This window comes from Colias croceus, chromosome 30, assembly GCF_905220415.1.
Source record: "Colias croceus chromosome 30, ilColCroc2.1".
Lineage (NCBI taxonomy): Eukaryota > Metazoa > Arthropoda > Insecta > Lepidoptera > Pieridae > Colias > Colias croceus.
In genome coordinates, this window is record NC_059566.1 from 4795964 (window position 1) to 4812409 (window position 16446).

A 16446-nucleotide genomic window follows, 5' to 3' on the forward strand; every position below is an offset into this window, starting at 1 on the left:
TTAGTATACATGGTAAGAGCTAGCGCGCAAGAGCAACTTTTGTCTCCGCAACTATTTTGTCTCACCCATCAACTCTATGGGGAGTTGCTCACTTTCTTACTAGCCCATAGAGTTGTTGGGAGAGACAAAATAGTTGCGGAGACAAAAGTTGCTCTTGCGCGCTAGTTCTTTAGTAGGCATCGTAAAACATGGAATGCTATTATTTTATTGACAATTAGTGTGACATCTGTGTAATTATAATTTAAAAATAGACTACAAACAATGTACAAACATCGAATTCTGTTAAACCTAAATTGTATTGACTGTAGCCTTATAATAGTGTTCTTTAAAATATAGGAAGAAATAAGATTTACAATTACTATGCAATGTTGGATTGGAAACTCATAAATGAAACAACTGGGTTGAAGTATTTTATTAGAATTAAACTTAAATACATTTTAATCATAGATTTATTTAAACTTTAAAAACGATTACATGTTACAAACTTGTTGCAATAATTGCATAAAACTAAATCTAAATCCTATTAATATTATAATTATTAATGGGAAAGTTTGTGAAGATGGAAGGATGTTTGCTTAGATTGATGTTTGTTACTCTTTTACGCAAATACTACTGAACCGAATACAATGAAATCTCACAGGAACGGGAACTAGGTACTACGTTACACTCTACTGTTATATTCAATCACCTAAAATTCTTTCATGAATTTTACCATTTTAAAGTTTGCTCTATCTGCTTAAGTAAATATTAATACAAAGATTAATTATTGTATTGTCATCCATTATTTATAAATCCATATTAATATTATAAATGCGAAAGTAACTCTGTCTGTCTGTTACTCAATCACGCCTAAACTACTGACCCAATTTTCATGAAATTTGGTATGGAGATATTTTGATACCCGCGAAAGGACATAGGCTACTTTTTATCCCGGGAAAATATAGAGAAATTAGAGAAATATAAAGAATTTTCAATCCCGGAAATCCCACGGGAACGGGAACTATGCGGGTTTTTCTTAGACTGCGCGGGCGAAGCCGCGGGCGGAAACCTAGTAATAAACAATGTTTGAATTAAACCTAAACACTTTAATTAACTTATTTCCATTTAAATATTTGCACACCCAAATAGTGGATAGAATGTATCAGCGCCTTTGTATATTGTATTATCACCTTTTTTGTAACTACATTCTTGTAAATAAATGAAATTTGAATTTTTATGAATTTGAACACACAGTTACATAATAACTCGATATTGAACGAAGTTTATCATAAGCATAAAGGCTATAATTTATGCATAATATAATATAGGAAACACGAACGTGAACGATTTTCTTGTATTCTTTAAAAATTTCTCACAAAATAATTCAGGGTTGGCGCCACATTAGTATCATGGTAAATAATTACACTAGACATAAGACATAAACAAGCAAAGGAAAAACCTTGGGAAAAACTATCGCAAAGCTATACCGCGCTTCTTCATAAAATTAAACGTTAAAAAATCTACAACAATAACTCCTATTCTATTCCCAGTTCACGAAATAAAATCACTCTAGCTATTTTCTCATAATATATTATAAACATTTGGAAATTCGCGGATGGCGCGAATTTAAATATACTGTGGCATAAAATTCAAACTAAATAACACTACCTATGTATTTTATTTTTAATTGTGTATTTGTAGTTTTTACATAGGTATTGAATCTTTATTAGCAGGGTACCAAAGCTAACTAATCACATAAACCTATGTTACCTTATGTTTACTCTAATAAACAAAATTTAGAAAAAACATACTTATACGAATTGAAGTCCTAATTTTTGATATTGTCAGTTAAAAATAAGGAAAACTACAAAAAAAAACATGACAATATTTTTATTTCATGAAACATAATTTTATTTATTACACATATTATATTTTATACATAATAATATTATAATGCTAACATTTAATCACAAAGGTCTGGCCTATCTATACTAATATTATAAAGCTGAAGAGTTTGTTTGTTTGTTGATCTCTGGAACTACTGGTCCGATTTGAAAAATTCTTTCGGTGTTAGACAGCTCATTTATCGAGGAAGGCTATAGGGTATAATATATCATCACGCTACGACCAACGGGAGTGGAGGCACGGCGGTGAAACCGCGCGGAGCAGCTAGTCTAGATATAAAGTCTAGATATATATATATAATCTTGGCATCTAGACAAGTATAAATGAGGTTTTGAGTATGGTCAAGAATCATTTGAATCAAACTGCACATTTATTAACATCTAATTATAAAGTACTAGCTTTCCGCCTGCGGCTTCGCCCGCGTTTTCAAAGAAAAACCCGCATAGTTCCCGTTCCTGTGGGATTTCCGTGATAAAAAGCCTATGACTTTTTCTGGGTCTTCACCTATCTACATACCAAATTTCATTGTTATCGGTTTAGTAGTTTTTACGTAAAAGAATAAAAAAACATCCATCCACCCTCACAAAATTTTGCATTTACATATTATATTACATAGTTGGATCTGTTTCACTGATCAATTTTCTGTAGGTGATCAGCCTACTGTGTCCTGCCAGACTGCCAAGGAGGTGATGCGAGTGTTCATAAGCCTAAGATGGAGCACGACCTAAGATCTGACCTGTTCACTCTCCTCTTGAAGACCTCCAAATTGTACTCATCGGATAACATACATAATTGTTTTTTCTTTTGTTTTCTTGTTCATACTGAATTATTCCAAAATTCAAACACCAATAATAGTCTTTTCATGCACTCTTCTATTATGTATCCTCAAATGTGCTTCAGATTGATATATCCGTTCACAAATATTACATTGCGCCAAGTTATGTACAACGTGCGTCAATTTGTGTCGTGATAAATACCGTTTGGACGCGAACTCTCGACCGCAGAGATCACATGTCTCTTTCCCCTTAGTAGAATGTACTGTAGACTTATGTACCCTTACATGGAACGCGGATTTGAACGTCTTCTGACAGACATCGCAAGCTTGCTCCGCTTCCTTTGGAGGATGCGTCGTTCGCATGTGGCGTAGAAACACGACTTTATCGGAGAATGTTTTGAAGCAAATTGCGCATGTACTACATTCAGGCTCATTTATCAGTTCGGGTAAATCGTTGTAGGTTATGTGGTTGTTCAAATCGTCTTTAGGTATGTTGTGGCACACGCGTAGATGTTTCTTCGCGATAGCCGGAGTTTTGTATGACTTATGGCAGATGAGGCAACGCGGTTGACTGACTGGGTGCACGTTGTTCATGTGTTTCTTGTATCGTATGTATGACGTAAATATCAAATCGCAAGGGCATTTGTACTCTATATCGTCTGTCGCGTGCGAGTAGGTGATATGTTTCCTCAGTAGCGTCTCGATTCTAAACATTTTGTCACAGTGCGGGCATTGAATGTTGTCCTGTATTGTATGCACGTTACGTATATGTAATTTGAGTTTCCGCTGTCCGTTACATACTTTATCACAATGTGGACAAGGTATCGGAGTTACATCGCGATGCGTGTAATATACATGGTTGTCTAGCCGACGTTTGTTTAGAAATACCTTACCGCATTCCTTGCAATTCACTTCCTTATCGTTCCTGTGCACTGCATGAATGTGATTCCAGAGGTACTCTCTTGATTTGAACACACGAAAGCATTGAGAACACTCGACAGTCTCAGCTCCTTCCAAGTGTACAGTTCGTAGATGTTGCTTCAAGTTCGCTTGGTTTTTTAACGTCCGATCGCATTTTGGACATGACACTCTGTTTCTCTTACCCTTTGAGTTCACTTTAACAGCAGAATCATCTTCTGGCTCGTCGGAATCACTTTCGTCTGCGTCTTTTATGTTTTGCGTGTCTGTATTCGATTCTACGATAAACGGTTCTACTTTTACCTCTATTTGCACAAATTCAGGTTTCACTGTTATTTCCTCTGTTTCATTCTCCATTTTATGCGATTCCGCAATCCGCAATCCCTTTAGTTGTAAGCGTTTTCTTTGTTGATAAGATCTTGATAAGGTTTCGAATGTTTTTAATTTAACATAGCCTTTACGATCTGTAGGTTTAAAGTCAAATTACGATTAAATATTACGGAATCTATATTTTGAATAGTTCACACATAATTGAAAATATTGTTAAATACTCGATTTCTTCAAAAATTTGATCAAAACAATCCGAATTCCAAAAACTTGGAAACGTGAATTGTGATAAAGTCACTATGACAGCTAAGACAGCGACCACAGAGCAAGTAATATACACAGAGTAAATACCTATATAATATACAGCGACAGCAACGACAGGACCAGTCTGTCAATTTATAAACTTTGACATTTTAACTTTTTTTCATTGTTTCTAGTCTGGTGTTTCTAGTCTTGTTTCTAGATAAAAATTTATGGTACGGGAGCCACGTGCAAATTTGGTTCATTATTTCCTCTCAAGAGATAATTCGTCAGATGCATCAGAGTATAGTATTATAAAGCCTCGTGAACGTCAGCTGGCGCTCGGTTGGGGGTAAGGTTGGGGGGGTGAGCGGTTGTAGCCTCCCACGCACGTAGGAAAAAAAAATACATTCATTCATATCCTCTCAGCTAAAAATTTGTCAAATTGTAGCTAACCCAATATCCCAACGAAAAAAAATAATCAGCTGGTCACAACATGGTGTATTAAAAGTCAGCTGGTGACTCTAACATGAAAAAAAAAATATTTTCCGTGATTTCCTCTCAAACAAAAATTTACCTGATGATAGCTTATAATATGTAACTATGGATAAATATATAGGTCAGCTGGCTGTATCTTGGTGGCAGTGCCGTCTTTAGGATCAACGAGGCTATGGGCCAAGGTACTGGCTGGGGCCTATGTAAGGGATGGAAAATCCTTAAATTTTAACTTTATCATTTTTCAGTTTACAATAACGCAATAGGCTAAATCGTAACCCCGTCTCTTAACACCCCACATATGAGAGTTCAATAAATAAATTTTTTGAATCTAAAAAACTAATACCCCACCAATTCTAATTTAAATAAAATTGAATGAAAACCATATATTATAATCTATACAAAGAACAATACTTATATTTATTTATTCATATTATACAAATATATGAAGTAAGTGACGTCATCCGTGACATCATAGCCTATAACAGCATTGGTTAGCGAGCCACTGCATACCAAGTCTATAACTACAGCGCGATGCTGCGCCGAATCTTGTTTAATAAACAAGGGCTATCGGTTTTTCTTCGAGGAAGTGCCGTAAACTGTCCCCGCTGTATTAGATCGGACTACAATATTTCGTCGTTCCGGATCGACCTCAGTTCTCAATGGCTTCTCAAACGAACACTTGGCATTTCAACTTATTTCTTCTCTTTTTAAACAAATTTTCTAAATCTTGTTTCTATTTTACCAAGTGTGTGATTTGATATTTTTCTTATTATGTTATAAAATTTGTTGTTGTATATCAAAAATTTTCAGAATTGTGGGGCCCCTGCCTACCTCGGGGCCTCGGGCCAGGGCCCTGCGGGCCCTGCCTTAAAGACGGCACTGCTTGGTGGAAAAACCGTCAGCTGATACTTTGAAAGTTATTACATAGGAGTTAGACAGAAGCATCTATTGCCAATTTATATGCATCAACTGACTAGGTTTTCCTCGACGTATTGCTAGCTGATTTTTTTTTATTTATCGCATCAATATATTAACAATCAGCTCACAAATTTTCATCTGGGAGGAAATGACGTATCTTTAATTGTAATCGTTATTTTAAAAATTCAAGCAACACACGCTAGCATGATATAGACAGTTACGCTTGGAGGTGGTTAGTTGTGCGCATGATCGGGGTACTACGGCCCTTTTGTGTAAAGCATTGTGAAAGATTTTTGGGAGAAGTAAGAAAGAAGGGGACTAACGTGCGTTTAGTATAGACGAGCATACGTAATCATTCGAAAAGAATATTCAAGAAGCATTATTGAAGAAGCATTATTAGTTCGTCTTAGTGATTGCTCGTATGATGGGTCGTGTCGATACTTTACTATTTTATAGGCAAAGGCGTGGCTTGCATTCAGCCACATCGGTAAACATGTTTTTACAAATATTATAAACTGCATTTAAAAATAACTATCATATCATCCAATTCACATAACTACCAAAGTGTAACAAATATGAAATAACCCACGAAACACATTATTTAACTATAATTATTAAGAAAATAATAGTAAAATATATAATTAATAAAGTTATTACTTATCTTTTACGGGGACTTATGTTGATGGAATTCCACGTATCTCGATGATTTTGTTAATGTCTCATTATATTCGAGACACCAGCTGACGTATAATACACCATGCTGTAACCAGCTGATTATTATTTTTCGTTGAGATATTGGGTTAGCTACAATTTGACAAATTTTTAGCTGAGAGGAAATGAATGAATGTATTTTTTTTTTCCTACGTACGTGGGAGGCTACAACCGCTCTTCCCCCCAACCGAGCTCCAGCTGACGTTCACTACGTACTGTAATTTTTCTCCCGCCAGTCGAAAACTTAACAAATTATATCTTATAACATCGCCGAGAACCACGCTATTCCCTTGTTTTGATGAAAATAGTTTGGAAAATCCAAAAGTGCACGCCTCATAATCTCATCCTCTACAATAAAATTGATTATTTATAAAGAGTACACTATAAATATAAAAAAGAAATAAAGAAGTTGTAAAGAAAGAAAGCGGTACCGTAATAATTGAGCTATTTTTCTTGTGGCCCCACCTAGATGTGAAACTGCGCAGGTTTAAGGGACTGACTACCAACTTATTTTTTTAAACCTTGGCTTATAGTATAAAGAATCGAGTTTATAATGGTGAATTTTGAGTACACTATAAATATAAAAAAAATAAAATAAAATAAAGAATATATATAGATATACTAAAATTATGGAGAACAGTCGATATTTTTTTTTGTTTATTTAATAACAATTAAACCACATCGAATCAGACCCTGAAAAATGAAAGGGTTCTATTCCTGAGCATACTCAAGCGTAAGAGAAAAAAAAAGACTCGATTAGTAAAGTATTTCGGTCGCTATCGTGTTAACAAGAAAATCCTCCGCACATACAGACATACGGACGTCCAAGACAGAACTTTTTTAAACTGTTTTTTAACTAGTTTAAATAACAAAAATGACATCAAAAATATCATGAATGTTAAAAATGGTGTTTTTTCTTAATATGTGTGTGTATGTATTATCTTATAAGTGCAATGTATGATACATAAAGACATTTTAAGTTTGAAAAATCAGATGTTTTGCGCGAAGTGACAGTAGTACCCACCTCAACGCTTCGCTTATGAGGCGTACAATAAAATTGCGATTTCAGAATTTTTTTGCACCAATCATGCACCAATAGCGTGCAATCCTTTTTTAGTTTCAACGGACAGACATATTTGACGGAGGATTTTAGATATAATATGACTTTTATACACAGACTTTTATATGATATATTGTTACGAATGCCTAGTGATTATGTTTCTTTTAAGAACATTAAAGGCCATGACTTCGCGTTGTCTAGTAACTTCGGCCAACCCTTTTAATAATTTCTATCGGCTAAGTACAAGAAATATTAATTATTTATTTTCGAGTGTCTAAAGTATAAACAGTTTAATTTTATTAACTCTGGTAATTAAGTACAGAAATCAGATTTTAAATAGTAGTCACCAAACAAAGCAAAATCAGTTCCACAATAAATCACCTAAAATCCTGAGATATAAGGTCTATAAATGTTTTGACGTGACAACGTCTTATAATTCGATAAAGCCGGCTGCACGCACGAAAAAACATGACTCATGCGGCGTTACCTCGCTCTGACTCATCTGAGGCGTTCCATGTAAGGCTTGAAGTGCGAGCGAGAGCGCGGAACGAGCGACAAAGAAGCACAATCGGACGTTGTCACGTTCAACTATCTTCAGTAAACCGACTTTACAGACAACCAATTTTTTGCTTAGATTATGGATTGGTCGCGTCGTAGCGCGCGCGCGGAGACCAATCCTTAATCTAAGCTTGTTTTATTATCTCGAAACTGCAATTAATAAAAAATGAAAATAAAAGATTTTTAATAATTAATAAAAAATATCCTGTCCAGGATTTTCCCAGTCAACCCATTTTTAATACATTTTTTAATACACTAAATTTATTATAATTATAATCACACAAACATATACACTTGCGCACACACTCACTCACACACACTCACATACACACCCACTCATGCGCGCACACACACTAGCATACTCACATTCATACCTTTAAGATTTGGTAGGATTTAGATTTAAATTAAAATTAAAATATATTTTTCTTTTCTCTTTATTTTTTTGTATTAGTGTTTTTTAAGTAAAATTGTCTTCTGATAAGATTTGTATAACTTTATGCATTATTTAGGTACGTACACTTGTGTATTCTCGTATGATATCCGCGAGGGGGGCTGGTGACCTGTACCTCAGACTTCTATGTAGTCTATTTCAGGCACCAGTTTCTCACAACGTTATCTTCTACTATACATTGTGTAGTATTACTAAGTTTTTGTAACCTTTTAATGTTGTGAGAACCAAATAAAGACGATTTTATTATTATTTATTATTATAAAATTGGTCTCATTCTATTATCACGCCGTTGCATTTCGACTTATATTCGGATCTTAGACCATATTATTTAAGTAACAAAACTGTTATTATAAGAACGAAGTTTATATTCATGTAATGCAATATAATTTTATTGGTTATCGATCTCTTATTTTACACATAATATATTAACATTAATTTGATAATTCATACCTGGGAACAATTTTTTTTTATCTGAGAACGAAAATATTTCGTGGTGATAGATCTATTTATTAGGTGATACAACTTGATGACAAATATAAATTTTGGTGATAGAAAATATAGTTCCCATTTTAAATCCTTCAATAGTTTTAAATGTAACCTGTATTGAGATTTTTTTTGCATTAGTATACCTACCCTGGCTGTTACATTTATTATGTACATAGCAAAAATTCATATTAAAACTGAACTAATAGTAATAGTTGCATACGTAAAGCATACGTAGTAAGTATATTATACTTGTGTTATTAGTCTGTGGTAATAGCCATGCAATGCCAGCATAGACATTTAAAAAAATATACTTCGTTGGAAAACAAAACAAATAATTGCTTCAAATAACCATTTATTTGCACAATAATAAAACTCTTTATTTACAAAATTTAAAACCTTACAACTATTCGTAATTTCAAATATAAAATAATAAAAACACTATGGTGTTGGAGTCATTGTGTTCCCGCCAAAAATTAATAATGCTACATTAATATTTAAACAATATTTTGACATAAGCCACAGATAAAAAATTATTATAAATTTCATCCTGTGCTCATTTTGAGCTAGCGCGCACGAGCAACTTTGTCTCCGCAACTATTTTGTCTCTCATCAATTGTATGGGGAGTTGCGTCGCTACGTGCGCGCACTTTCATGCTAGCTCTTACTAATGTATAAGGGCCGATTTTTCAATCCTTGGTTAAAATTTATCCATCCAATAAAGTATTACACAAACATTTAAAAATGTCACCTGTAAACTGTCATATACGGACAATATTAGAATACAACTTTGAAATGGTAGTTTAATACGTTATTCGATGAATAAGTCACCAAGGATTGAAAAACTTTAAATACAAAATATTGGAAAACGTAATTGCCTTGAGAAATTCAGAATAATTTGAGCGCGCTTCCCTAGAATGTACCTGTTCACTCTCGTCTTGAAGACCTCCAAATTGTACTCATCGGATAACATACATAATTGTTTTTTTATTTTTTTTTTCTTGTTCATACTGAATTATTCCAAAATTCAAATACCAATAATAGTCTTTCCATGTATTCGTCTAATATGTATCCTCAAATGTGCTTCAGATTGATAAATCCCCTCACAAATATTACATAGCGCAGAGTTATGTACAACGTGCGTCAATTTGTGTCGTGATAAATACCGTTTGGACGCGAACTCTCGACCACAGATATCACATGTCTGTTTCCCCTTAGTATAATGTACTGCATACTTATGTACCCCTACATGGAACGCCGATTTGAATGTCTTTTGACAGACATCGCAAGCTTGCTCCGCTTCCTTTGGAGGATGCGTCGTTCGCATGTGACGTAGAAACAAGACTTTATTGGAGAATGTTTTGAAGCAAATTGCGCATGTACTACATTCAAGATTGTTTATCAGTTCGGGTAAATCGTTGTAGGTTATGTGGTTGTTCAAATCGTCTTCAGGTATGTTGTGGCACACGAGTAGGTGTTTTTTCGCGATAGCCGGAGTTTTGTATGACTTATGGCAGATGAGGCAACGCGGTTGTCTGACTGGGTGCACGTTGTTCATGTGATTCTTGTATTGTTTGTATGACATAAATATCAAATCGCAAGGGCATTTGTACTCTATATCGTCTGTCGCGTGCGTATAGATGATATGTTTCTTCAGAAGCAACTCGCTTCTAAATATTTTGTCACAGTGCGGGCATTGAATGTTGTCCTGTATTGTATGCATGTTACGTATGTGTAATTTGAGTTTCCGCTGTCCGTTACATACTTTATCACAATGTGGACAAGGTATTGGAGTGACGTCGCGATGCGTGTAATATACATGGTTGTCTAGCCGACCTTTGTTTCGAAATACCTTACCACAATCCTTGCAATTCACTTCCTTATCGTTCCTGTGCACTACGTGAATGTGTTTCCAGAGGTACCCTTTTGATTTGAACACACGAAAGCATTGCGAACACTCGGCAGTCTCAGCTCCTTCCAAGTGTACAGTTCGTAGATGTTGCTTCAAGTTCGCTTGGTTTTTTAACGTCCGATCGCATTTTGGACATGGCACTCTATTTCTCTTACCCTTTGAGTTCACTTTAACAGCAGAATCATCTTCTGGCTCGTCGGAATCACTTTCGTCTGCGTCTTTTATGTTTTGCGTGTCTGTATTCGATTCTACGATAAACGGTTCTACTTTTACCTCTATTTGCACAAATTCAGGTTTCACTGTTATTTCCTCTGTTTCATTCTCCATTTTACGCGATTCCGCAATCCCTTTAGTTGTAAGCGTTTTCTTTGTTGATAAGATCTTGATAAGGTTTCGAATGTTTTTAATATAACATAGCCTTTACGTCTTACGATCTGTAGGTTTAAAGTCAAATGACGATTAAATATTACGGAATCTATATTTTGAATAACTCACACATAATTGAAAATATTGTTAAATACTCGATTTCTTCAAAAATTCGATAAAAACAATCCAAATTCCAAAAACACGTGAATTGTGATAAAGTCAATATGACAGCTAAGACAGCGACAGGACCAGATCTGTCAATTAATAAACTTTGACATTTTAACTTTTTTTCATTGTTTCTAGTTAAAAATTTACATAGCGAATACCTACAAAGTTAACTTTTCTATTCTGAAGTCTACATTATTTACTTGATTTACTTAAGTTTACTTAATTTTGGTTCAATGTTCAACAAATGCACATTATGAATATCAAAGACGTATTGCAAATTAAAATAAAACGTAAATATTTTGATACTACTGAGACTAAACTGAGTTAATAAACTGTACCTATTGTTATTGAGTTCATAAAAAATTTAATTATAATAATAGACCATATGAAATGTTCCAAAAATGCATTCTAATGATTCTACACAAAAAATTTGAACGAGTTCCCGCCTAAACACAGATGAAATCAAGAAGAGCGGCATAGAAATGCTAAGCATTGAAATTTCTTATCATGTAATTTTTCTCCCGCCAGTCGAAAACTTAACAAATTATATCTTACCATCGCCGAGAACCACGCTATTCCCTTGTTTTGATGAAAATAAAATTGCGATTTCAGATTTTTTTGCACCAATAGCGTGCAATCCTTTTTTTAGTTTCAACGGACAGACATATTTGACGGAGGATTTTAGATATTATAATTATGATATATTGTTACGAATGCCTAGTGATTATGTTTCTCTTAAGAACATTAAAGGCCATGACTTCGCGTTGTCTAGTAACTTCGGCCAACCCTTTTAATAATTTCTATCGGCTAAGTACATGAAATAATAATTATTTATTTTCGAGTGTCTAAAGTCTAAACCTATGATATATAAAAGAGCTAGATACGTTACCCGCTCTCTATTTTGGCAAGAAAAAACTCAGGTAAGTGCCCGAGTTTCACTTAGTCACGCACCATTCAGCGTCGTGGCTGGACGTTCTTTTTGTATTTTAATCGGCAGTTGTTATTACGAAGTACATGAGTGAGACATGTATTATGTCTCGTGCGTGAGAGTGAAAGAGAGAACAACTGTATTGGTGATAATGCGTTAGTAAGTAGGTATGTATTAATTACGCTGTTTTTTAGTGCAATGATGTTGGCGTATGCCGCGTCTACTAGTATAATAGGTCATTGGTCTAAACAGTTTAATTTTATTAACTCTGGTAATTACAGAAATCAGATTTTAAATCCTTCAATAGTTTATGTAACCTGTATTGAGATTTTTTTTGCATTAGTATACCTACCCTGGCTGTTACATTTATGATGTACATAGCAAAAATTCATATTAAAACTGAACTAATAGTAATAGTTGCATACGTAAAGCATACGTAGTATATTATACTTGTGTTATTAGTCTGTGGTAATAGCCATGCAATGCCAGCATAGACATTTATAAAATATACTTCGTTAGTAAAAAAAACAAATAATTGCTTCAAATAACCATTTATTTGCACAATAATAAAACTCTTTATTTACAAAATTTAAAACCTTACAACTATTCGTAATTTCAAATATAAAATAATAAAAACACTATAATGGTGTTGGAGTCATTGTGTTCCCGCCAAAAAATAATAATGCTACATTAATATTTAAACAATATTTTGACATAAGCCACAGATAAAAAATTATTATAAACTTCATCCTGTGCTCATTTTAGAGCTAGCGCGCACGAGCAACTTTGTCTCCGCAACTATTTTGTCTCTCCCATCAATTTGTATGGGGAGTTGCGTCGCTACGTGCGCGCACTTTCATACTAGCCCATGGGTGAGAGACAAAATAGTTGCGGAAACAAAGTTGCTCGTGCGCGCTAGCTCTTACTTGTATAAGGGCTGATTTTTCAATCCTTGGTTAAAATTTATCCGTCCAATAAAGTATGACACGAACATTTTAAGATGTCACCTGTAAGCTGTCATATACGGACAATTAGAATACAATTTTGAAATGGTAGTTTAATACGTTATTCGATGAATAAATCAACAAGGATTGAAAAATCAACCCTTAAAAAATGACCGAAACACCGACAGTGTGTTAACTTTAAATAAAAAATATTGGAAAACGTAATTGCCTTGAGAAATTCAGAATAATTTGTACATTCTAAACACTGATAGAATGAAAGAAATCATAAATTAGGTATGTAATGGATGAATTAATAAATAGGGCTATTTTTCATAATTACTGTGTCACATATTGCTAAATAGTTAATCTATTAACAAGAAATTATATATATGTAGCTAACATAAGGCGAATTCAATATTATACATTTAAAACTAAAGACTGTTTGACGTGACAACGTCTTATAATTCGATAGAGCCGGCTGCACGCACGAAAAAACATGACTCATGCGGCGTTAGAGCTAGCGCGCAAGAGCAACTTTTGTCTCTCTCTATTTTGTCTCTCCCATCAACTCTATGGGCTAGTAAGAAAGTGCGCGCACGTAGCGCCGCAACTCCCCATAGAATAGATCGATAGAGATAGAACTCCCCATAGATGATGGGTGAGACAAAATAGTTGCGGAGACAAAAGTTGCTCTTGCGCGCTAGCTCTTACCTCGCTCTGAGGCGTTCCATGTAAGGCTTGAAGTGCAAGCGAGAGCGCGGAACGAGCGACAAAGAAGCATAAGACCACATCAGACGTTGTCAGGTTCAACTATCGTCAGTTAACCGACTTTACAGACAACCAATTTTTCTATGCATTAAATCCCCGCATTTATTATTTCACCCAAGAAATAATGCGTATACTACAACGCCTTTTAGTGGATGTTAATATTTTTAAAGTTGATAGTAAACGAAGTATTTATAGAAGCGTCCGGTTTTTACATTTATTGTCGTTATTTCTAGTATTTTTGTCATTAAACTAAAAATCATGTGTTAAGAAACCACGACATCTCTTGAAGTTGACAATAAATAATATAAAAACCGGACAGCCATCATACATAAAAAATAAATAGTTTGGAAAATCCAAAAGTGCACGCCTCATAATCTCATCCTTTACAATAAAATTGATTATTTATAAAGAGTACACTATAAATATAAAAAAGAAATAAAATAAAACAGTTGGAAAAGTAAAGAAACCGGTACCGTAATAATTGAGCTATTTTTCTTGTGGCCCCACCTAGATGTGATACTGCGCAGGTTTAAGGGACTGACTACCAAATTATTTTTTTAAACCTTGGCTTATAGTATAGTTTATAATGGTGAATTTTGAGTACACTATAAATATAAAAAATAAAAAAAATATATAATTATGGAGAACAGTCGATATTTTTTTTTGTTTATTTAATAACAATTAAACCACATCGAATCAGACCCTGAAAAATGAAAGGGTTCTATTCCTGAGCATACTCAAGCGTAAGAGAAAAAAAAAGACTCGATTAGTAAAGTATTTCGGTCGCTATCGTGTTAACAAGAAAATCCTCCGCACATACAGACACACGGACGTCCAAGACAGAACTTTTTTAAACTGTTTTTTAACTAGTTTAAATAACAAAAATGACATCAAAAATATCATGAATGTTAAAAATAGTGTTTTTTCTTAATATGTGTGTGTATGTATTATCTTACAAGTGCAATGTATGATACATAAAGACATTTTAAGTTTGAAAAATCAGATGTTTTGCGCGAAGTGACAGTAGTACCCACCTCAACGCTTCGCTTATGAGGCGTGCAATATAGGAGTAACAATTATCAGACATACTATTATATTCTTGTTTATCATACATATTTCCGACTGTCCACACTTATAATGACATTTCACGCATATAAGGCTGTCATATATATTCCAATAGGCGCGTATTTTTGCCTTTTTATAAATCAATACACATAACAAATTCATGTTTTTATAATAGACAATGAGTGAAAACATATGGTACACAAAACAATTTAAACACAGTCTAACTTTAAACCAGGGATCTATCACTTTAATCTATGTTATCTATGTGATATACGACAAAACCAGATAAAAGAGAACCCGCGCTTAAAGTTAAACCCTGTCTAAAGTTTTTTGTGGTAAGACAGTTTATGTTTATTTAGTTAAAAAAATAACAAAATGCCAAGTATATTATACTGCCTTTAGAATGGCCGTGATAATATTGGAATATTTAAAAGAAAAATGTGTATTTATGTATAAAACATACTCTTTAGCAATTCAACAATTTAATATAATTAAAACACCGTCTTATTTGTAAAGAAAAGAGGGTGTGTGTCGAGCACACGTGTCAGAAGTGAAACTTCTTTGGCACGATTCAGAGTTACCAAAATCGTCGCCTTACTCCCTGGTATGACGATATTGCCACGACGCGACCTTAAAATTTTACTCTCAACGCGCAAAGAAGTTTCACTTCAAGAAAAACAGTGTCTATGGTAAACATTGGCCGAAACCTTTATAATCTATAATATTTAAGTTCTAGGTAAATATTAAAAACTTTAGATTACCGTCTGTTATATCGAACATGACAATGCATTTTACTAATAAAATCTAAATTATGTACAAATATTAAAAAATATTAGGGAACATTAGTTTATAAAATGTAACAATGCGAAATATTTTATCTTAGCAAATATCGACCGAATATTATAAATTAAACCTCAGATTTTGTTTACAGCTATACATTCCTGATATGAATACAAAAAAAAAACGCGCGCTTTTTAAAAAGTAAAAGACTATGACGTCACTCGTCGAGAACAATATTTCCGTCTCTTTCCCACATATGGAATTGCAATATGTACGAGCAAGATAGCAGTTGCTATGACGATACTGCAGCTGCTTCGGTATCCATACTAGGTAATATTATAAATGCGAAAGTAACTCTGTCTGTCTGTTTCTCAATCACGCCTAAACTACTGAATCAATTTTCATGAAAATTGGTATGGAGGTATTTTGATACACGAGAAAGGACATAGGCTACTTTTTATCCCGGGAAAATGACGCAATCCTGGAAATCCCACGGGAACGGGAAATACGCGGGTTTTTCTCTGACTGCGAAGCCGCGGGCGGAAACCTAGTTCTTTATAAAACGTATTTAAATCTTTATAGGCACATTGTTGAGTATAAATCTGAGATTTTATTTATCCAATATGTATATTACCGCACTACTTATATTATCTAGTTTAACGTATATTGCCATGAAGACATGGATTGCGCTT

The 16446-nt window shown here is 34.1% G+C and overlaps 2 protein-coding genes across 2 annotated transcripts; both read right to left on the minus strand.

Annotated features, from left to right (window-relative positions):
- Positions 1 to 2722: 2722 nt before the first annotated feature.
- Positions 2723 to 3934, minus strand: LOC123704561 (zinc finger protein 888-like). The gene has a single exon (XM_045652940.1). It carries the CDS (start codon positions 3932 to 3934, stop codon positions 2723 to 2725), a length of 1212 nt encoding a protein of 403 aa, XP_045508896.1.
- A 5227-nt stretch (positions 3935 to 9161) lies between these two features.
- On the minus strand, positions 9162 to 11319 carry LOC123704627 (zinc finger protein 888-like). Its single transcript, XM_045653023.1, has one exon. The coding sequence runs from the start codon at positions 11060 to 11062 to the stop codon at positions 9851 to 9853; it is 1212 nt and encodes a 403-aa protein (XP_045508979.1). The 5' UTR covers positions 11063 to 11319; the 3' UTR covers positions 9162 to 9850.
- Between the last annotated feature and the right edge of the window lie 5127 nt (positions 11320 to 16446).